We start from the raw sequence: 24,867 nt of genomic DNA on the forward strand, positions 1-24,867 counted from the left end.
CGCATAACATCTCTGACGTAATGACCACAGATCGATTCTCAGGAACTGACGACCTGAAATTTACCGCACCATATGTTTGACGTCTATATACCTACATGTACCTCCCTTTATATCCGTGGAATCGATACTAGGGGAATCGTTAATGTAACAAATCTAAAAAAAAAGAGCACAAGGAGAACGAGGAGAGGAAGAGATCCCGTCTATAAAAGATATTCAACTCTCATGAACAAAAGCACGCACCTATACATCTAAAAATCCTATTTTAAGAACACTTCTTCCTCTTCTCATTCTTTCCTCCCAAGCCATGAGACAACTATTCCTACGCTTTTCACTAATCGACATCAACAATACCTCACCAGTGAATTGACCATCTACAACCTCATGCAGGATCATAAGTGTCGGTACCTGCCCCCACGGGTTAGATCAGCTGGTTAGGTGCCTGCAGCTTGCCAATGAAGTCGTGGGATCGAAGGTCGCCAGTTGCACTCGGGGATAAAACTCTGGTCTGTTGTGCCAAAAATTCCTTTGACCCCCAATCACCTATCCTGCCCAGCATTAACCGTGATTTACTCCCTCTGGAATCTTGAGGGACCGGGACTAGGGGGCCGCTAGGGTGACGGTTCCACCTTTTGCCAATAAGTCTCGGTACCTGACTTGATAACAAAGGATAGAGGATAGAGGATAGAAGAAAGTACCAAGATTCAAAGCTCATCAGTAGTTACAATCTTAAAGATGGATTCAACTACTTGCAAGCTACATAAATATTCATTCCATCCAACTCACAACAAATGCATTTTGTGAAGTGAACTCAGTCTGCATCCAGCTCCGCGCCAAACTGTTCAAGCCTTGACACCTCGGCATCTATATCACGGATAAGAGCATGGTTGATAGAGCCATTGTCTATGCTTGCATGTATTTGTTTTCCACCAAACCTATAAACTCATTCGGTTAGGCAAGTTAGATGGAGAAAATCAACATCATGATTGAAATGAGGAAGTGATTGCTTGAATGCTATGAGCAAAATTGTTTATCTTGCCCTCAGTTAATCTATAAAGGGATAAAACGCCAAGACTAAGATATGACTCATGAATGAACAATTGTTATTTGTGTTATACCCAAGCAAGTCTTGCAATCCATGTGGGATCATCACCAGACAATATTTCGTCTTAAAAGTATCAAATTGCAGAGATAGAAATGCATATCGATAGTAAGCTTTAAATCAGATGTATATAAGGACTTAGAGTGTTGAGAGAGCAAACCATCTTCCATTCATTAGCTCAATGCACTTTTCAGCATCTTTCTGGTTCTTGTATTTCACTAAAATTACACCCTGTGGGTGATTCTCACACACCTGTATGCAAAACAGAATTATCAATATCATAACTATAAAAATATGTAAACGGATACAAAACAGTCAAATTAATGTGACAAGCATGGATTTACATATCGGTTTTTGAGTCATTAGCTATGAAAGAAGATACGGAAGAGGGTTGCAAAGCAAGTTCAACACAGCAGCAGGGATCCCAGTGGCATTGATGGCAGGGATTTAACAAAGGCCGGAAGCTAATTAAAAGAAAAGGTTGCAGTGAGGTAGGGAGATAGTGGCACAACGCTGAGAATGCACTGCTAGTGCTGCAACACATAAAAGGTGCTGGAGTGTGGTGGTTCTGTGAAGGCAACATGTTTAAGGTAATAATTTCAAGGCAGCATGCTGAGAGCAGCACCAAACGATGATTACAATGAGAAAAAAAAATGAGAGGTGGTTGCACAAATAGCACAAGACAAAATTGATTGGATTGTAGTGAAGTCAACTAGTAAACCATTTGGCACTCAAAATACCTGTAATTGTCTGAAAGTGAGAGGGGGCAGATTACAACTTCAGGGGAAATTATAATTTTCCTATACAGCACATTGCCTATGTACAGCATTAAATTAACACCAACTACAAGCTCGATTGAAATAGAATATACCTTGACTGAATCAACAGCCCCCAACTTTGAGCACTCTTCCCTAACATCTTGTTCAAGTTCTGGCTTAAGAGTTTCATCATCCTGCTTAGAGTGATAACCAAATTTTTAAACATACGTTTATCAGACTTAATTCACAGATTAAAATAACTAACTAGCACGATTTATCATTTGAAGGTACCATTAGCATACCCTTAACTCAGCAGGGGTGAACATATTGCGCAAAATGACAGTAGCTGGAATTTGCACCTTTGAATCATCATGTCCACCTTGAACAAGAAATCAGAATGCTTAACAAATAACGATATGACAAGTTAAACAAAAAACAGTATAAACTCTTAAGTTTTACAAAAAGTGATAGTTAAAAACTACAAAAACGCAAACAAAACCACACATAAACTTGATCTTCATTAAGAGAATCAAAGAGAAGAAACCAAAAAAACAGTAAAATATAGATGTTGGCTCAAGGTTTCAAATCTTATGTTTCAATAAACTCTAGGTTTTGAAGATGGCAAAAAAGAAGTTATCTTAATGATTACATTGAAATATTTCTTGGGGTAAAACTAGCAAAAGGGCTTGATCAAGAATAATTTCTTGGGAAAAATACTGATCTCACTTGGGTGGAATGCTTGGGACATGTAACTATTTAGCTTCTTTTTTACATCCTAACTCACAAAAATATAATTCTTAGAAGCAAAGCATGACTCTCGACACCATACTAAATTGTTCTCTTCTTTGCATGTCTTCTGCACTTGCACAGAAAGATTATTATGGAGATCCAAAAGAACAAAAAGTTTAGTCAAAAAAAAAATATATTGCTAAATCAAAAGTACAATGAGTGTCAGGCATCACCAATATGATGTACATTGGCCAAAGCAAAAAGATAGATGGCGGACCATTGACAGTAAAATAATAGCTAATGATAGAAATGCAAACAACTATTTTGGAAACAATTACAAAATTAAAATGATTCACACAATATGAAACCGTAGTAGAAAGGTAAAAAATTACCCCATCCAAGAATCTTGTCTTCAACTCTTTTCAATTTCTTTTTCTTTCTCTTGTCAGTTTGCTTTGCTATAAATACTTTCCCTGAACAAGAATTTATGTATTTAAACAATATTTTGATGTGTGAATAAACTATTAACATAATTTTTGAAAAGACTTAGCTCAAAGTGAATTTTCATCAAACCTTTTTGCTCAAACTTAGCTTGGCTTACAGACATAAGAGTCTTTCCTCCAGGACGAAGAGGTGTTCCATCCAAAAGTTGGATTGCTAAAGCAACAGATGGCTCCTACATTTCAAAAGTTAAATGATAACTACAAATTTCTATTTGGGTGCGATGTCGAATACAACAAATGTTACCTTCAAGTATGAAACAAGTGCATCACCCTTTATTATGCCTGTTTCTTTATCAGTGTAGATTTTTACACGAGGCTTTTTTGTTTCGGAATCCTGTACAAGACAACATAAAAAATTACTAAGAGAGAATAACTAAAAAGAAGAACAAGATATCATAAGCCTACAGGTTAACTTCCAGATACAATTATCTGATTATACAACAGTGAAAGAGCACAAGGAAAAAGCCAGAGTCTGTTTTGGGATAGGTTAATTCAAAATCTAAGTATCACTTGTGATTAGCAGTATCGCTTGTATCAGGAAAACTAAAAAATTGAAAACAAGGAGGAAAATAATATTTTGATGTGTAAGATAATAGAAGATGAAATGCACTAAAGATTTAATTGGCTAATCTGATACTTAATATTCAAAAGATAAGCCAACGATTATATGAACTTATTCTCTATTGTATTCAAAATCTACAAATTGTTTCGAAATAATATATTATATAGCTATTATATGTTATGTCTTGCTACGTTTTATTAATTGACATTTTATCTTGCCAAATGTTTCTAATTTCTTAACGGTTGACATGTATATCAATCTCACCTATAAGCATTAAGCAATAGGTTTTACCTGTTAAATGCATTTAGATATATTTCCATGCCTATTGAGTATTAATCATCATGGTTAAGAGGAGTAACAGAACCAGTGCTTCCATCTCTTTTTCAGATGCTTTCCAACCATTTTTAGCAGAAGCCAACTGTTCCCAGGTGTCTGACTGTTTTTCATATTATTTTTATTCCTTCAGACTTGTTGTTTGGGCAAGGGTTGACTGGAAAAATGTCTGGATCAGTTGACTCTAAAAGACCAGCCTGCCAGTCTATTAACAGGTTCTGACTGATTCTTGGTGTTTTACTTTTATTACCATAATTTATGGCCATGCCTAGAAGTTTCCAATTGGTTTCTGATTGGCATCCAATTGCTTGGACAAAATAAGAACAGCAAAGGCACATCCTGATGGAACTCAGAATATTCAAATTAGAAATGTAAAAAATTAAGAGGACAGAAATATCCCATCAAAAACCTAGGCATTTAGTTTGACAATCCCAGTACCTAAGCATGACTAATAACAATTTCATTTACCATGTCAGACAAAGCCAAGGGCCCAGCAGAATAGCAATTTATAGTGAAAAGCATGTCATAGAGGAATTTGTATAAGTGCAATTCAAAGAAAAGAATGTCATAAGAGAATTAGACGTTATAACTTCAAGAGTGGAAAGATGCCTATGTACTGAAATCATAGTCTTTACACTGATTGCTCAAGACATACTAAAGGATTAAGGAAACAAGTTAATTGATGTATTATATTATCCATATTACCCAATTTAACTTATAATTGACAGTCACTGTTTTTGGTGGTAAAAACAAGTACAAACCAAAATTTCATGTTCAATACACAGTAGACCAGATTCAAACTAAACATCTGTCTTCCTGTACTATCACTATTATAAAATCTTAGATAGCTGATGCATGAAGTTTTTGCATGGACAAAGAAATATAGTTTATTTTATCATGACAGTTGCCAATTGAATAAGTTGTCTTCAAATAAATTCTAAAGAGCTTTCAAAATTCTAATTTTTTGTCACACAGAAGAAAATTGAGAAATTAAAGAAGAGTTGAATAGTGACTAGACAAGGTCAAATTTATGTCTTTTCAAATGTAGTCCATTGAGTATCTTGTTCAAAAAAGATAAGAGAAAGAAAACCAACACTAAGGACATGTCTACTTGAGGGGAACAGAGCCATAGTGGGGGAAAGGAGGGTATCGACAGTTAAATTCTTATGTACAAGCGAAGACAAGGGAGGGGAGCAATTTGGAGCTCCTTTCCCTTTCCAAAAGAGAATGGAATGAATAGGAGAAAAATTGTTAAAAAGATTTAACCCCTGCACGTCTTGAGAAACACAAAATCAAATGATTAGCTTTGTCCAATTCTCTCATTTCCATTCTTTCCTCTCTTCTCAAATGGACAAAATAAAGGGAACTCCCCTTCTCTCTCTTCCTTTCCCTCTTCCCTAATTCACTATTGTTCCTTGCTTTCTCCTTTTCCACCATAGACAGATGATTACTTTGGATAGTCTATAAGAAGTTTCTAATTCTGTGGGTTAGAATTTAATAGTGAAAACAAATAACATTATAAGCAAGTTTCGTTGTTCATGATTTCAGAGTAAACAATATACGATTTTTAATATATTTCAAGAACAAAAAATAATTGTAGCTGAATAATAAAACTATATTCTATAGTTGTTTAATACTTGTTTAGGTCAACAATTAATGATAAAAAAAAAAAAGACTCGCAAAAGGAACCAAAAAAGGAAAGGGAAACAAAGTTGATTTATCCACCTCTTTTATGATACCGCACTTTGAGAATACTTCCACAATCTGCATGGTTTTGAAAAATCAGTGACAACCATAACAGAGTTTGTTTAAACATGATCATAAGTGAGGAAATGGAAAAAAAATACCTTTTCCTAAGGAAATATAAAGGTTAAGGTTAAGGTTGTGGTGGTCACTTACTTCAGCAGCGGTAACATCATCAGGCAACCCAGTAACATAAATGTGTGTATTCACTTTTAGATCAAACCAACCATCTGGAGGTTTATTAGCTTCCTGTATTCCAGCCTCAAAGTGTCAATGCTCATAAAGTTTAAACATATCTACTACAAGAACTTGTTGACTACAACAAGAGCTAAACTGAGCACAATTGAACATATAACAATACATGCCTATGTCATATTAGAGTTCCACTAATTCAAAAAATTCAAATGAGTGAGGATATTGTAGAAGGGATGTTCTGAAAACCATGGCATGCATGTTTAAACACATGATGCACAATGCAAAAAATTGGAAGAAGGAAAATTTAGTGAAGTAGTAAAATACAACAATAAGCACAAGGGCAAACCTTTTTTTCACTTGTCTTATCATTCAGCTTTCTCTTTGTCTCAGCTTTTGACTCCATAATGTTTGTAGCAGATTCTTTTTCTTCAGTAACAGATGACTCAGGCATTGTTGATGTAGGAAATACTTCCTCCTCACGTGTGAAGATCATATCTTCAACCGCATACTCATTTGTTTCACTTGGTAAGTTATCCTTCAAAGAAAGAGAGAAAGCAACCATCACATTTAAAAAAGAAAAGAAAACTCCATTGATATTAGAAAATTCAGGGTGATGAGAACTCTCTGTTGACATTAATTGACACGGATAAGTTGGTATTAGGTAACAGAAGTGCCCACACAAGCTGCAATAGAAGAATGAATGGGAAAATGCAACGACCACAAATGGAGTGAGATGTACAGCTAAGCAGATCAAGTATCCAAGTCTATCAAATTTTAAAGACAGGAAGGTCGACATGAAAAACTTACTTGAGGAACCCATTTCCTTAAAGCACGATCCCACTTGTATGTGCATCCATCATCATCAGTAAATTCATCCTCCCCGTCTGGAGGAGTAGAGGGTTGATTATCAGTGTCTATTTTTGTTCCTTCGTATACACCCCCATCCTTGTCCACAAGACTACTATGACCAGTGCCATTTTTTAATGCCTCAGCCACTGCCTCGGCTTCTTGGACCTCCTTCTGCCATTTAGTGAAGTCATCCTCTTCTTCTGGCATGTCTTGCATATAAGACAATCAGATAAGGAATCTGCTGTGTATTCAATGAGCAATAGGAAGGTAAGTTCACCTGCTGAAGCAGAACCATTAAATTTCCGATTAGGCATGCCTGAGTATAACTCAGGGATTGAAGACAATGGAGCCCACTCTTTCATCCCTTCTGACCACATAAGGGTGCTTTCTGAGATATATCCATTTGCAAAATGTACTGTCAACAAAGAAAGTTAAATATGTTAACACTAGAAGCCACATCTACAATACATTATGACCAAGAAAGCTGGCATCATTATGCAACAAAACCTTATACACAATGCTCAATTTAAGAGAATTTATAACAAAGATACTAGGAAAAAAAATATATCACTGAAGTATGAACAAGCTGGGTTGTCTTTCCTCCTTTTTTTCTTCTTCCTTGAACTGACCCCCTAATTCAACTAGCTACATCAAGAAGTCAATTCTGAGCTTCTTAGTCCTAATTTTCCATCAAACTGATAAAGCAGACAAGTTTTAAAAACAGAAGAAAAAAAAAATCACCTTGCAAATCCGAGAGGGAATATGGGTTAAAATTTTCTTGATTCTCACCAAGAATATACCAACCCACCCCTGTGGCAGCTACGTTGGTGCTGTCCATGAGTGAGAAGGGGCAGACAAGGAGGCAGAGGAGAGATGGGCAGCAAGTGAAAGCTTTTCTTGTGGTCCTGAAGATCTGTTGAGGTGAGAAGGGGAAGTATCTGGAATCAGACTAGAATCTAGTATAAATTTATAATTTTTCATTAATACTAAATGATGATTATAATATGCTAAGATTACCGCAATAACATACTGGGATAACAATGCTATAATTTAGTTAGCAATATCATTTATCATGGCTTCCTTGGGATGCAGTAAAAAAACAATCAATCTGAAAATGAAATTCAAAAGGTTGACATTAATATCAAAGCAACCAAAGTAAAAAAGATATAAATTCAATCAACACAGAAAGAATACTGCAGATCAGAAGAGGGAAGTAGCAGTGTATATATCTGGCAGCAAAGCGAGCTTTGCTTCCTATCCCAGTGAAGGAGGACAGGTTGGTGAAGCAAGGGTACTCTTCAAGTGAAATAGCTCGTGTAAAGATGCACTCCAAAGATATCACTTTTGTGCAACATTGACAGTGTTGTTCTTTGTGAGGAAATCATGTGCAGCAGGGCAGGAGTTCTCAGATGAGAGATCACATATATAGGGTAAGAAAAGTAGAAGCAAGGTAAAGATATCACCCAAACTATCTGTTTGCCCATTGCTTGTTTGGTCCACTAGATTTTAGTGGACCAAAATGAGTGATAAAATGGAATCTTTATTCAACTAACCATCCTTTGTGTTTAATTGATCCTTTCAGGTGAACATAGAGGATAGTAATCAGTCAAGTATAGACAAAAATCCCTAATATGAAACTTGTGTCAATATATTTTTTTCCTTATTCTTATTTCCTTATTTAGTTTTTACAGCTGTAAATCCCTTGATTGCCTCTCTCATTATTGTTATATTCTTGCAATAATGATTGTTGTATTTCTTCCTATATTAGACCCTAGACCCTAGGATTAAAGGATTTGATAATCCCTGATATCTATATATTATAATTCTCTTAGTGAATGAGATAGAAAATATTTTTCAGAAATCCTCTTTTATTTCTTTTTCATTTTCTTTGTGAGATCATTTCATCTTGTGTCTAGTTTCTTGTCTAGCTCCAAGATCTTAGTGTTTTGTTTTGTTCTCGTGTTCTTCTAAGTCTGTTTTCTTTGACCTGATCTCGTAGTACTTGTTTCTGGTTGAATTATGACTGCGGAATGATCTAAACATTTTCTTGTTCGATTTAATGGAAAGAACCATTCTTCATGGGCATTCCAATTTCAGATCATCATCAAGAGAAAGGAATTATGGGATCATACTAATGGGACAAATCATGCACCTAACAATGAGAATGAGAAGGAGAAATATGTGAAATAGGAGATGAAGGATGCTCAAATTATGTCTTTGATCCTTGGAAGTATGGAACTCTCCATTCTTCTCAATCTCAAAACTTAAAAGACCTCTAGAGAAATGTGGGATTACTTGAAGAAAATTTACATCCAAAGCAATTCAGTACGAAGGTTTCAATTGGAACTCGAGTAGAGTATGTCAATCCAAGAGTTTTTTATTCTTCCTTTGGAAACCTTTGGGCTGAGTACATCAATATTGTGTATGAAAGTGTATCTTCTAAAGGACTCATTGCTATCCAAAGTATGCATGAGACTAGCAAGTGTCACAAGTTTTTAATTAAGTTAAGGAGGGAGTTTGAAGCAATTAGGTCCAACCTGATGAGCACAGAACCAGTTCCTTTATTGGATATTTGTGTAGGAGAGCTTCTCAGGTAAGAACAACAGCTCATTGCACAGGTTGTCCTAGAACAAAAGGCTTAACCTTCTACTCCAATTCATGTTGCCTATGCTGCTCAACGGAGGTTTAAAGGAGGCATAGATATGACTCATGTCCAACGCTATAGTTGCAAAGGATTTGGGCACATTGTCACTAATTATACTAAAAAATTCTACAATCATTGTAAGAAACCAGGGCATATCATCAAAGATTGTTTCATTCGGCCTCCAAAGAAATCTGAAACCGCCTACAATATCTCGGTTGGTTCTTCAAATGTTTCTAGTCCTGTCAGTCTTCTATTACTCTTGAAATGGTCAACAAATGATAGTTTTTGCCCTTTCTGCTTTAGGCCTTTCAGGTAATAAAAATTTTAATCCTAAGCCTTGGTATTTTGATTCTAGTGCTTCCAATCACATGATCAACACTGCCTTACCTTTAAATAATGTTAAAAATATAAAGGAGATCTCCATATTCATACTGCCAATGGTAATTCCATGCCTATCACTGTTGGTGATATTTCGACCTCTTTAAATATTGTTTTTGTGTCTCCTAAGTTGTCCACTAATATTATATCGCCAATTAGTTGACAACAATTGTAAATTTAATTTTCAAATTATGGTTGTCTTATGCAAGATCAAGTGTTCGGGAAGACGGGAAGATGATCGTGAAGGGACCTAAAGTGGAACGTCTCTTTGCTTTACTTCTATCTCCCCCTCCGGTGTCAAATTATGTTGCTTGTAATGTTGTTCAATGTGATAATCAAGTGCGGACATTTAGGTCACCCTAATTCTCACGTACTTCGAGCCTTACTTAAATATGTTTTAGATGGAAATAAAAATTCGACTTCTTCTACTAATAATGATATTGTTGATTGTGCATCTTGCAAACTTGGTAAAAGCAAAACACTTAGTTTTCCGATGCATAAAAAATGCACCACCAAACCTTTTGAACTCATACATACTAATGTATGGAGGTACAAATATTTTGTTACATTTATTGATGATTTCACTAGCTTTACTTGGGTATTTTTTTTAAGTCTAAAGTGAGATACTTTGTGTTTCAAATGCTTCATGGTTTATTGGAAACACAATTTTCTGCCAAATCAAAATCTTGCAATCTGATTCAGGTGGTAAATATATGTCGAATGAATTTCAATTTTTTCTTCAGTCATGAGATCATATTACAACGTTATTGTCCTTTTACTCCACAACAAAACAATGTGGTTGAAAGAAAGAATCGTCATTTTCTTGATGTTGTTCGCACTCTTCTAATTGAGTCTTGTGTTCCTTCTCATTTTTTGTGTGAAACTTTGTCTACTGCTGTTTATTTGATTAATAGATTACCATCTCCTAACTTGAATAGTGATTCTCCCTACTTTCGTTTGCTTGGGCATGCACCAAAGTATTCCAATCTTCATATTTTTGGATGTGTTTGTTTTGTTCGCCTTCTTGCACATGAAAGAAATAAACTTACTGTCCAATCTGTCAAGTGTGCTTTCTTAGGATACGCTGGAATCTAAAAATGATTTCTTTGCTATGATTCTCATGCCCGTCAAACTCGTATCTCAAGGAATGTCATTTTTTTTAAATCAGCCCTTCTTTTGCACACAACAAACCTCAGAATTCCCTTCTTTATCTGCTTTATCATATTTTTCCGAGTCACCAACACCAATTCCAAGGTTTAAACCCGATTATGTTTATCGTATATGCACTCCTCCTACATCTAATCCACCTACAGGTCTCACTAAGGTTCCTCCACAACTTCTTGCGGCTTCTAATCCTGTTTCCAATGATCCACCTCCTTTTTAAAGAAACTCTAGACCACATAAACCTCCTGAAAGGTATGGTTTTTCAAGCCCTGTGGCTATGTCTACTACTTTGTCTTATATTTCCATTCCCATTTGTTATAAACAGGCTATGGAAAATGAGTGTTGGCAACAAGCAACGGAAGCAGAACTTCAAGCAACAACAACAACAACAACAACAACAACCAAGCCTTTTCCCACTAAGTGGGGTCGGCTGTATGAATCCTTTTACGCCATTGAGCTCTATCTCCTATTATATCATCATCTATATTTAAATAAATTTTATCTTGTTTTATTGTTGCTAACCAAGTCTTTTTTGGTCTTCCTCTTCCTCGTTTTATATGCATGTTTATCATAGTTTCACATCGCCTAACTGGAGCATTTATTGGTCGTCTAAGTACATGTCCGTACCATCTTAAACGTGTCTCTCTGAGTTTTTCCTCAATAGATGCAACTCCGACTTTCTCTCTAATGCTCTCATTTCTTATTTTGTCCATCCTCGTATGTCCACACATCCACCTTAACATCCTCATCTCTGCAACTCTCATCTTCTGCTCATGTGCTCGAGTCATAGCAGGTCTAACTGCGGTTTTATAGAACTTACCTTTAAGTTTAATAGGTACTTTACGGTCACATAGAACACTCGACGCTCCCCTCCATTTCATCCATCATGCTTGTATTCTATGTAAGACATATCTCTCAATCCCTCCATCATTTTGTAAAAATGATCCTAAATATTTAAATCTCATGGTTCCGAGCAACTCGTCCTCTCCTACCTTAACAATTGTTTCATTACTTCTAATATTGCTAAACTTAAATTTCATATATTCTGTCTTTAATCTACTAAGCTTAAAACCTTTTCCTTCTAGTGTTTTTCTCCAAGATTCTAGCTTAGCATTTTCTCCTTCACGTGTCTCATCTACCAAAATAATATCAACTGCAAACAACATGCACCACGGTACTGTGTCTTGAATGTGCGTAGTGAGTTCGTCCATAATTAGTGTAAAAAGATAAGGACTTAGAACTGATCCTTGATGTAACCCTATCTTTATTGGAAATGGTTCAGTTACTCCGCTTGAAGTCTTTACTCTGGTCGTGACATCCTCATACATATCCTTAATTAGTTCAATATATGTTACGCTAATACCTCTCTTTTTTAAAATTCTCCATATAATTTCTCTTGGGACTCTATCATAAGCTTTTTCTAAGTCAATGAATACCATGTGTAGATCTTGTTTTTGCTCCCGATATTTTTCAATTAATTGTCTAAGAAGATGTATAGTTTCTATTGTCGACCTTCCAGGCATGAACCCAAATTAATTTTCTGTCACTGTGGTCTCCTTCCTTAATTTTTTTTCTATTTACTTTTTCCTAAAGTTTCATAGTATGACTCATTAGTTTAATACCCCTATAGTTTGCATAATTTTGTACGTCTCCCTTATTCTTATATAAGGGAACTAGAGTACTTATCCTTCATTGATCAGGCATTTTTTTCGTTTTCAATATCATGTTAAATAATTTTGTAAGTCATTCAATACCTTGTTTCCCTAAGCACTTCCATACCTCTATCGGAATATCATCTAGTCCAACGGCTTTTCCATTGTGCATCTCATTTAAAGTTTGTTTTACTTCTGAAGTTTGAATTCTACGATAAAAATTAAAATTTCGATGCTCATTTGACCTAATTAAATTACCTAAATTAAGTTGGTCTCCTAAACCTTCATTAAAAAGTTGATGAAAATACCTCTTCCACCGCTCTTTTATTTCTCCATCGCTTACTAATACCCTATTACATTCATCTTTAATATATTTTATTTGGCTAAGATCTCTTGTTTTTCTTTCTCTCACTTTAGCTATTCTATAGATGTCTCTTTCCCCTTCTTTTGTATCCAATTTTTTATATAACCGTTCAAAAGTTTCATTTTTTGCTTCACTCACTACTTTCTTAGCTTCTTTCTTGGCTATTGTATATTTTTTTAAGTTTTCCTCGTTCTTACAAATATATAATTCCTTATAAGCTATTCGTTTTCCCTCACTCTTGTACTTTCTCATTCCACCACCAAGATTCTTTACTTAGTGGTGCATGCCCTTTGACTCACCGAGGACACTCTTAGCTACTATTTTCAACTTTGATACCATCTTATCCCATGTCATATTAGAGTCATCGTATATTTCACCTAATGCTTGTACTCCTTAAATATATTTTGCTTCCCATCCTTTAACTTCCACCACTTAATTCTAGGAATTATATATATTTTCTTTCTATTGATACTATGTTTGAGGCGTATATCCAACACTACTACCCTATGTTGGGTAGTTAAGTTTTCTCCAGGGATGACTTTGCAATCTTTACAAATCTTTCTATCCTTCTTCCTAAACATAAGAAAGTCAATTTGCAATTTATTATTCTCATTTTTGAATGTGACTAAGTGTTCTTCTCTTTTCTTAAAAAACGTATTAGCTAATATAAGGTCATATGCTATCGCAAAATCTAATATAGTTTTCCCTTCCTCATTCCTTGTTCCAAACTCATAACCCATCATATTCCTCATTTTTCACTCCGATAGCCACATTTAGAACCTCCTATTAAAATCCTTTCAGTTGGTGGAATATTTTGTAATATTTCATCTAAGTCCTCCCAAAACCTTAATTTGGTAGCTTCATCTAATCCTACTGCAGTGCATATACGTTAATTATGTTCATAGTTTCTTTCGCCACTATTATCTTAAGAGTTATAATTCTATCCCCTTTTCTAACTACTCCTACAACTTCATCCTTTAACAAACTATCTACAATAATACCCACTCCATTTCTTGTTTTACTTTTTCCAGTGTACCATAACTTAAAACCCGAGTTCTCTATCATCTTTGCCTTCTCACCTATCCATTTTGTCTCTTGTACACATAAAATATTAATTTTTCTCCTAATCATCATATCTACTACCTCCATTGATTTACCAGTGAGAGTTCCTATATTCCATGTTCCAAATCTTAGATTATTAGTTTTCCTATCATATTTGTTCTTATCTAACCTATGGTGTGAGAACTCTTGCCTATTTAACACTACACCCAAGTTCTCATGGAGATGTAGCGGTCCTTGCTGAGACGCTACAGTCGGACCCTGTAACGCGAACTCTTGCATATTTATCACTACACCCGAGTTCTGGAGATGTAGCGGTCCTTGCCGAGACGTTACAGTCGGACCCTGCAACGCGTTCCTTCCGGGGAACAACCTAGCATTAGCACAATAGTTTAATGGATTCATTCATGAAATTTTGTCATAGTTTGACGCTGGCTGGCAACCTAACGCAACCCTCCTCCTTTATCCGGGCTTGGGACCGGCCATGACTGGTCATCATGGGAAAATCATACTTGGGATATTGTTTCTTGTCCTCTAAATGTTATATCCATTGGTAGTAAGTGGGTCTATACTGTGAAACTCAAGTCTAATAGATCTTTAGATACAAAGTTCGATTGGTTGCTCTTGGCAATAAATAAGAATTGGCCTCAACTACGAAGAAACATTCACACCAGTTGCTAAGATGACCACGGTGACAACCATTCTTGCCATTGCATCTCTAAATCTTGGCCTTTACATCATATGGATGTAAAAAATGCCTTCTTTAATGGGAATCTCAAGGAAGAGGCTTACATGAAACTTCCGTCCGGTATGTCAATGACAGCTTCTCATGAAGTTTGCAAGCGAAGACGCTCTTTGTATGGGTTGAAGCCGGCACCAAGAGCATGGCTTGAGAAGTTTCGTAGCACTCTTCTCACCTTCTCTTTCACACAAAGTCAATATGATTCATCACTTTTCTTTTACAAAACAACGACTAGTATGGTCTTTCTCTTAGTCTATGTTGATGATATAATCATCAACTGGTAATGACAATGGGCTGATCACTAAGCTTCAAAATATGTTGCATAGTACATTTAAAATGAAAGATCTTGGGCATCTCACATATTTTTTGGGGTTGAAAGTTCACTCTCAAGATTATGGTTTCTTCATAAATATATCCAAAATCTCATTAAACTAGCTGGTTTAAGGATGTTACTGATGTTGATATGCCAATGGAGGTGAATGTGAAATACCAAAAAGATGAAAACCAGCTTTTGCCTGATCCTTTTTTATATAAGCAACTTGTTGGAAGTCTTATCTATCTAACAATCACAAGGCTTGATATCTCATATGTTGTCCATATAGTTAGCAAATTTATGCAATCACCTCGACATCTTCATCTTGTTGCAATTCGTCGCATTATTCGATACTTAATTGAATCATCTACTCGTAGGTTGTATTTTCCTACAAAATATGTTTTTCTTTTGATTGCGTACAATGATGCGTTGGGCTGGCTGCTGGGATACTAGGAAGTCTACAACAGGCTGGTGCATTTTTCTAGGAGATGCATTGATTTCCTAGAAGTGTAAGAAGCAAAATTGTCTCTAAAGCCATGTTTGCAGGTTGTTCTAAAATTGTATAGTTACATGGTCTTCTTTCTGAGCTTGGATTTCTTCCACCGAATCTCACTCCACTTCATGGTGATAATACTAGTGTCAATCAAATAGCTGCAAACCCAATATATCATGAGCGCACAAAGCACATCAAAGTGGTTTGTCATTACATTAGGGTGGCCTTTATTTGAGGTGTTATCACCCTTCCTCATGATCTTCAAATAGATGATGTCTTTATGAAAGCTTTGAAAAGCCAACGACACAAGTTTCTCAATAGAAAATTGATGTTGATAGACTTATCCGCATCAATTTGAGGGGGAATGCAATATATTATTTCCTTATTCTTCTATCCTTATTTAGTTTTATAGTTGTAAATCCCTTGATTGCCTCTCTCATTATTGTTATATTCTTGCTGTAATTATTGTTGTATTTCTTCCTATATTAGACCCTAGGATTAAGGGATTTGATAATCCTTGATATCTATATATTGTAATTCTCTTAGTGAATGAGATAGAAAATATTTTTCAGAAATTATTTTTTATTTCTTTGTCATTTTCTTTGTCGCGTTTAAGAAATTTGAGTTGGCCTTGCCCCATTTCATTTAAAGCATAAGATAATCCCCAAACCCAAACGTAGGCCAGATTTATTCAAAAAATCCCCAATTTTGAAATTTTTTGCTTGATTTCAAATTTGCCAAATTTTCAAGTATTTAAGGTTTAATGGGGCATACTTGCAAAGCATATAAAAGTTTAATCATTTTAGTAATCAATAAATGAATCATTTATTATTTTTTAATATTCTTTGTCACTTCATAAGTAATAAATAAATAGTATACAATAATATAACCAAACCCAACACAAAATATCTCACATCCTAAAACCCAACCATATATCCCATTTATAGGTCAATTTCTAATTTGGGTCGGACATTTTGGTTCTTTGCCCAATCCTAGTTAAATGTCCCTACTAAGTGCCCTTTTTCTTTTCAAATGATTACTTGAATCCACAAGTTTACACAAGTAAGAAATCATCACAAACAGATCAGATGGTTCAGGGTATCTGAATAAGTGGATAGCGTAAGAAGAAAAGAACAATGAAGTAGCTTACTGATTTATGAAACATCAAATATTTTTCAGCATAGAGCATGTACAGCATTTGAAAGTAAAATTGTTTCATCACTGATAACCAAATCATCTCTACTGCTATGGATCAAACAACATAGAAAACTTATGTTCACAGTAAAAAATTTCTAAAGTAACTAAATCACAGTATTGTAAGGGGAGTCTTAACGCAATAGTAAAGTTGTTGCCGTATGACCTAGAGATCACAGGTTCGAGTCTCAGAAATAACCTCTTCCCCATAACACCGCATTGGCGGGAACTTCGTGCATCGGGTTGCCCCTTTTTGTTTTAAAATAAATCAGAGTATCACAAGGGTATAATCACCACAAAACCAGTTCTTTCCAATGGACATAGAGCCATATTTAGGATTTCAAAATATGAATGAATAAACCCTAAACCCTTTATCTACGATTCAATCCAGAATGAATGACCACAGTTATGGATTCAGAACATGAATGAATGAACCCTAAACCCTTTATCTATGATTCCAGAATCCAGAATGAATGACCATGGGAACACCAAAATAAAAAGGGCAGCCCGGTGCACGAAGCTCCCGCCATGCGGGGTCCCGAGGAAGGATCCATTGTACACCGCCTTACCGTGCTTTTTTGCAAGAGGTTGTTTCCAGGATTCAAACCCGTGACCTTTTGGTCACATGGCAGCAACTCTACCGTTGCGCCAAGGCTCCCCTTCCATGGGAACACCAAAATATCAAGATGATAACAGTAAACTGAGTTTTTACCAGTAGCATAAGGATATAATCACATTGAGACCATTTCTTTTAAATGAACACATATTCATATCTATGGTCAGAAACATGGATGAATAAACCCTAAGTATTGTCAGAAACATAGATGAGTAAACCCTAAACTATTTATCTAAATTTCCAGGATCCAAAATTAATAATCATGGGAACAAAGACATCAAGTTAATGATATAAAATTGAAGTTTATATCAGTAGCATAAGGATATAATCACAACAAAACCAGTTCATTCTTGCGGGCATAGAGACACATTTATAGTTAGAAACGTGGATGAATAAACCCTAAACCCTTCATCTACTCTTCCAGAATCCATAATTAATGATCATGTGAACACCAAAACATCAAATTAATACTAGAAAACTGAATTTTTTACAGTAGCATAACATTATATTCACACACAAAAAAAAAAACCGAAAATATAGCCATATTTATGGTTTAGAAGCATGACTTTGTATGCACTTCCAGAATCCAGAACAAATGTTCATGAGAACACCCAAACATCAGCTAATAACAGAAACATACTTACTCGACCGGCGGTAAGGAGATCGAAGGCAATTCTTCGAGGTTGCACGCCGAGAAGGGGGAGGTTCCGGAGAGAGGATGAGAGCGAGGTCGTCAGAGGAGAAGGCGGCGGCGCCACCCGGCGAGGCCTCAGGAGAGGGAGAGATGCGAGATAATTCGAGAGAGGTGCGGCGATGGGGGACTGGCAAAAGGGTTAGTTTCGGACAATTTATATTAATATTTATTAAATAAATACTGATTAATATTTATTAAAGAGAATTTCAATTTCACCATACAAGAAAAGTTTTTTTTAAAACCACCCTCCTAATTTTAATATTATTAAGTCTCATCATTTTGATCTATTATTGAGATATATCTATTATTTCTAAGGTGAAAAGTGACTTCTCAGTAAAGTTGTGTGTTTTCTTAATAATCTATGTGTCAAGCTTCGTAATCTTATCTTATCTTTTCTCCTATTAAGAAAATTTGAAGTATAATTTATCTACACGTGAGTTTGGTGGAGTTGAGAGCCTAGATCAAGTAGTATAGCGTGACCGTAAGGAGTTTGATGCATTTGATGCGATTAAAGAGGTTAAAAAATATATGGAATCGTCGCATTAATAGTCTCTTATAAAGGATTCATGTTATATGAAGGGAGGTTCAATAGGAGTACAACTGGTAAACGCATAACGGAGTATATGTGGGTGATGAAATTCCTAGGATTTGATGCATATACAATTCAGACAGAATACTATATACTTTGTCAAGCTCTAGGGCTTGATTAAAGAGATTAAATTATAGCAAAATATGATTATGCTCACTCTAGGTGTCCCTCATTGTCCCGGAGATAAATCACAAGATTAGCTTATAGTCAACCACTAAGTTAGCTAGAGATAAAAAGAGATTTTGCAATTAAATAGGTTAAAGGTTTGATGGGAAGAAGTGTTAGATCAAGTAGCTTGAAGTGAATTTAAGAAGTTCAATGTACTTGATGTCTCAATACATGTATGTGCTTGAGACATAGGGTGTTACTATATGAGGTCTTGGGATCAAAACTCGGCACGTCTAAGCGTACTTTCTCTCATGCCTTGGCTACCTGCACTAATAGTTAGTAGCTACCTTTGATTTATCTCTTCCGTATTGGTCTAGAGACGGATTAGTGGGGCACTGGGGGCGAGCAAATCACCTTTTTGCCAGTTGAATTTATTTGCAGGTGGCCTTTCGGTCTAGTCTAGTTGATATTCGAATGATAAGTTATTTTATTAGACATGGATCAATTCTTGCAGCTCATTCTCGTGAAGATTAAATGTCCTCCCACTTAGGAAGTCACTCGGTACATAATTTACCTTCCTTTATCTTGCTAAGAAGGCTTGCCTTGATTGTGAACCACTTACGAGGACTTCTTTGTATTCAATTTGATGCTAGAGAATGAAAACAAGTGTGTTTCTGTGAAGCCTTGTTTGGAATAGTTAAACTTTGTTTGGATTGGAATTTCTATTTTCCATTTTTTTAGAAAATATAATATGAAAATTGAAGAGAAAAATATAATATTATTAACTTTTTTTGTCACCTTGTGATTTTATTAGTGCATTTTTCTCTGAAAACAAAATGAAATTCTTCCCTTCATACGTATTACATTCAATCAAATAACTTTTTATGTCATAACACAATTTAAAGGAAATATAACTCAAACTTAAGGATTTAAAAATGTATTGACTATGAGGTCAAATGTTCATTAAACGATAAATAAATAATTCATGGTCAAGAGTAACTGGTATGTGAGAAGGAACCCAATCGAAGAGTTTTGTATTTCCCTTCTCCTAATTCTGGAAAAAAATCCCTTCTCCTAATTCTGAAAAATCCCTCTCCCAAAGAACACATCTACTTATCCCTTATGCCATGAAATGCATGTCTTTCATGTTTATAGCCTTACCACATAAGAATTTTAAGATGAACTTATTTCACTCAACAAAGCTTGTATGAGTGAAATAAAATTGAGGTATTTGAGATTGGAAAAATTGAGTAAACTTTTTATCAAGCATAGATAAACTACACATATAAACGTTTTAGCAAGCATAGATTTACTGGCTTGTATAAGTTTAGAAAATTAAGGAGCTTGAGATCTTTCAACCACAACATGATAGATTGACACTAGCTGCAGTGCCAGGCGAAGAGGCAGCGAGTGTCGATGTGCGAGCCAGCTTCAGCCTCGCGTGCAACAGCTTGCGAGTTAATCGCTGATAGGATCCTTTAATGGATCTATTCAAATAAATCCTTTAACTTTATTTCCTTTTCTAAAATAAGTTTTAGTATTTTTCCTTTTTTTTCTAGATAAATTTTAATAAGACATTTTCTCTTGAAAATGTACTTTTTATTTTATTTTCCTTTTAGACCTTTACTTTTGAAAAGGTAGTTTAGGTCTTTATTTAAAGAGGCATTATGTAATTTTGGAGGACAAGTAATTTCCCTTTTAATTAATCAATTTCATTTGATTATTGGAGGTCGATCCCCTCGAAATGATTACCCTATCCCCTTTTTCATTTTTCTCTTTCAATTTTTCCACGTGATAGGCCCCCGAGTTCCTATTAACTTGGTATCAGAGCACGTTCACTTCATCATCGCCCTATAGTATCTCGCAGCAACTTCAACAAGCGCATGGTCTTAACCTTACTTCAAGAGAAGAAAATCTACTATGACATGATGACCGGAGGATCTCATCTTGACACCAAATGGGCTATGGAGTTTGAAGCTAAGCACGAGACAAGGATGGATAAACTCGAAAAAACTATGGCATCGTTGGTCACAGTAGTGCAAGAATTGAAGGATCGTTTATAAGCAGATTCCAACTCAAGCATACTAATCAAAAGGGAAATAAATTAGCAGTCTCGACAACAACAATATGACCATAGAGTGAACTCAAATGAAGATCAAGAGCGCAACCCTCCATGTATGAAAGTGGAATTTCCTCGTTGGGAGAACAACGATCTGATTGGATGGATTTCAAGGGCTGAAAAATATTTTTGCTTCCACAGCACATCGGACTATGCAAAGGTAGAATTAGCATCTATAAACCTCGAAGGCGATGTCATCCAATGGTATGACTGGTTTGAAGCATGCCATGGACCTCCAGAATGGGAGAAATTCAAAGAAAAACTTCTCAATCGATTTGGTCCCTCCGATTATGAGCATGGTGATGGAGAATTGACCAAAATTCGACAGACTACAACCGTATTGGAGTACCAAGGACGATTCGAGCGACTCTCTAATCGAACTCGTGATTGGTCAAAAAAGTAATTACTAGGCACTTTTATTGAAGGACTTCACCTTGATATACGACAAGAAGTAAAAATGAATCAACCCCTCATCATGAAGGTTGTCTTATCCTTTGCACTACTACAAGAAGAGAAGATCAATGAGGATGGAAGAAGACATAATAAGGTAATTCATGAAAACACATCGCATTGTTCAACACCCCGTAGATTGACAAAAGAAGAGATCAAGGAAAGAATGACAAAGGGATTATGCTGGCATTGCGATGAAAAGTGGCACTGTGGTCATCAATGCAAACAAAAGAGGATACTGATGATTGAACCAATAGAGAACTCTAAGGAAGAAGATGATTTCGATGAAGGTGAAACACAAGATAATATAAACGAAGTACAATATGACTCTATGACAATATCAGTTCATGCCTTAGAAGGACTACAAACTCCGCAAACAATGAAGGTAAAAGGATTCATTAAAAAATAATCAGTATTGATACTTATAGATTCAGGAAGCACCAACAATTTTTTAGACTCAACCTTGGCAAGCAGGCTTAAACAAAAAATAGAGCAAGCATCTACATTTGATGTTAAGGTGGCGGATGGAAGATCACTTACAAGTCCAGGAAAGTGCAATAGTATTAAAATTTTCTTACCAAATTATGAATTAATGACAGATCTATTTCTTCTTCTCCTAGATGGATGTGATGTTGTACTTGGAGCACAATGGTTGAGAACATTATGAGACATAATATAGAATTTCTCTCAACTAAGAATGCGCTTCCAAGATCAAGGAAAAGAAGTTTGTATCAGAGGTAAGAGACAAGATACTATCATATCAATCAGTAGTTATCAGACAGAGCAGTTATTAAAGAAAGATTGTTCCTTTTTTCTCATGCAACTTTCCATCAAAAAAGATCATAAAGCAAATGTTAGGTCTTATCGCTACCCTTACATACAAGAGGAAATTGAGAAGATTGCACAAGAGATGCTTTAGGCCGGTATCGTTTGCCCAAGTATAATTCCATATTCTTCTCTAGTACTGCTTGTATAAAAGAAAGACGGAAATTGGCGAATGTGTGTAGATTACTGGGCACTCAATAAAATTACAGTGAAAGACAAGTACCTCATCCCCATCATTGATGAATTACTTAATGAATTAGGAGGTTCCTCATTCTTCTCAAAGTTGAATCTTTGCTCAGGCTTCCATCAGATAAGAATTCATCAGCCAAACATTCCAAAAATAGCCTTTCAGACTCATGATAGTCATTATAAATTTCTAGTCATGCATTTTGGTTTAACTAATGCACCTTCTACATTCCAAAGTTTGCTTAATGATATCTTCAGGCCTTACCTCCGTAAGTTTATTTTTAATTTCTTTGATGGCAACCTTGTTTACAGTTTATCATTCAAAGATCATTTGCATCACCTTTATAAAGTACTCACTCTTTGCGTGAGCATTCTCTTTCTGTGAAAAGAACTAAGTGCAGCTTTGGGACAACTAAGGTGGAATACCTTGGTCATATTGTAAGCCAAAAAGGAATAGCTACTGATCCCTCAAAGGTGATAGTTATGATGGAGTGGTCCACCCCAAAGAGTATCAAGGCATTACGTGATTTTCTGGGTCTCACAGATCATTCAGATGGTGTCTTGAAGCAAAAAAGGTATTTCAGAATTTAAAGGAAGTTATGATGACAACACTAGTTATTGCACTACCTAATAAACAATTTGTCATTGAACCCAATGCATCCGAAGTTAGAATTGGAGCAGTACTTATGAATTATATGATACCATTCAAGAAAATGTTCCAGAGTTTATTGCTAAACAACATTAAGGACAAGGTTGTTTTGAAGGGCAGTGGAATGATAGAATCCTTTAATGGATCTATTCAAATAAATCTTTTAACTTTATTTCCTTTTCTAAAATAAGTTTTAGACTTTTTTTTTCTAGATAAATTTTAACAAGGCATTTTCTCTTAAAAATATATTTTTATTTTATTTTTATTTTAGGCCTTTACTGGTAGTTTAGGTCTCTATTTAAAGAGACATTATGTAATTTTGGAGGACAAGTAATTTCCTTTTTAGTTAATCAATTTCATTTGATTATTGGAGGCCGATCCCCTCGAAATGATCACCCTATCCCCTTTTTCATTTTTCTCTTTCAATTTTTTCACTTGATAGGCCCCCAGCTGGTTCCTATCAACCGCACGTGAGGCAATCGCTCGTTGCCTGGCGAGGCAGCAGTCACACCTCCTTGCCTTGGCGGGCGGCGCTTGCTGTCTCCTCGTCGGCAGCGAATGTATTTACTGAACAAGAAAAAAATTATAGTTACCTAGCGAGCAAAGATCTTGCTTCTTGCTTCTTATCGCCGGAGAGGGAAGGAGTGGAAAGGATGCGCCGTGCGGCTGCGGGGGAGAAAGACGCTTGCTTCTTGCGCGGGATTAGGGAAGGAGGCGTTGTGTGGCTGCGTGGGAGAAAAACGGAGAAAAGTGCTTGGAAGAACTTAGGTTTTAATTTACTATAAATAATAAATCGGTTTAAGTGTGAAAATTTTAACCCATTCAACCATTTTAACCCATTTAAATTTATTATTTCAGTACTTTTATATATATAAATTTTATTTTATAACTTATTATTTTATCAAATATATATTTTGAAATAAAACATCAAATAAAATTTAAAATGAGATTACATTAAATTTATTATCAAAGTTCAATTATCACTTATTACTTTATAATTAATAATTATCGAAGTAAATAATGATTTACTTATTTTTATAAGGATGAAAAAGACTTAGCAGATGAAATCATCTTTTTTATAATGAATTTATTTGTAAGTGAATAATTTTAAATATTATCCCATGTGAATTGTCTAATTATAAAGACACTGATTCGACCTATAAAAATTTATCATTGGATATTAAATTAAAAAAAATGCATATGGACGGTTCAATATCACAAGTAAATCAAATTCTTGTGCCCTGAGTGAGATTCACAAAGCTCATCCCACAATTTACATGCATTTCGGGTAGTTCAAATCTTCTGTCCCTAAATTTTTCTATCTCCATATCTCCTTACTGATCAAACGGATTAGTTTATATCTCAAGGATATCTTGCACATCACAATGATACTGCACATATCTTAAGGATGTCATGATATCTTAAGATGTAATCTGATCCGTCCGATCGACAAAGGACACGGGAATAAAAAAAATTTAGGGACAAAAAATTTGAACTGCATTTCGGGAGCATTGTCCCACGTGAATTGTAATTGATTAGCAAATCATTAGTTAATTACTCTCAGATCTACTTCTACTAATTGGATCTGGCAAATCTTATATTTATTTATTTTTTTTTAGGAAAATAACGAGATCCTTAGTAAGTAGACATAAAAGGTAGCATCTTTTATTATTAAAATCTGATAAAAAAATATCATATAATTCTATATTTAATATTATTATATTATTATATTAAATTTTAATTTTTAGATTTTTTTTATTGATACTGACTTCTAATAAACCATACTTCTAATCATCCACGTTGAAACATTGCGATGATGTGGCGTGTCGCCATTGATCGTAGTGCAGATGATGTGGC

The 24,867-nt window shown here is 35.3% G+C and overlaps 1 protein-coding gene across 7 annotated transcripts; it reads right to left on the reverse strand.

Annotated features, from left to right (window-relative positions):
• Positions 1-682: 682 nt before the first annotated feature.
• On the reverse strand, positions 683-18,216 carry LOC121988736 (HIV Tat-specific factor 1 homolog). Of its 7 annotated transcripts, none has more exons than XM_042542326.1 (14): positions 18,035-18,216; positions 7,513-7,684; positions 7,049-7,186; positions 6,730-6,980; positions 6,269-6,457; positions 5,884-5,976; positions 5,710-5,748; positions 3,334-3,423; positions 3,160-3,262; positions 2,979-3,059; positions 2,160-2,236; positions 1,971-2,054; positions 1,260-1,351; positions 683-932 (listed from the first exon to the last, which is right to left on the reverse strand). In XM_042542326.1, the coding sequence occupies exons 2-14, from the start codon at positions 7,607-7,609 to the stop codon at positions 809-811; spliced, it is 1,458 nt and encodes a 485-aa protein (XP_042398260.1). In that variant the 5' UTR covers positions 7,610-7,684; positions 18,035-18,216; the 3' UTR covers positions 683-808. The 7 variants fall into 7 exon arrangements, with proteins under 7 accessions (XP_042398260.1, XP_042398261.1, XP_042398263.1 ...); XM_042542327.1 differs by having other exon boundaries at positions 18,031-18,216; XM_042542329.1 differs by lacking the exon at positions 18,035-18,216 and adding an exon at positions 7,789-7,885.
• Between the last annotated feature and the right edge of the window lie 6,651 nt (positions 18,217-24,867).

Source organism: Zingiber officinale, chromosome 6B (genome assembly GCF_018446385.1).
Source record: "Zingiber officinale cultivar Zhangliang chromosome 6B, Zo_v1.1, whole genome shotgun sequence".
Lineage (NCBI taxonomy): Eukaryota > Viridiplantae > Streptophyta > Magnoliopsida > Zingiberales > Zingiberaceae > Zingiber > Zingiber officinale.

Coding starts and splice junctions, on each gene's coding strand:
- LOC121988736 (XM_042542322.1), bottom strand. Junction 6,458..6,729: donor TAAGGAAATGGGTTCCTCAA/GTAAGTTTTTCA, acceptor CTTTCTTTGAAG/GATAACTTACCAAGTGAAAC. Junction 5,749..5,883: donor ATGATGTTACCGCTGCTGAA/GTAAGTGACCAC, acceptor AAAACCATGCAG/ATTGTGGAAGTATTCTCAAA.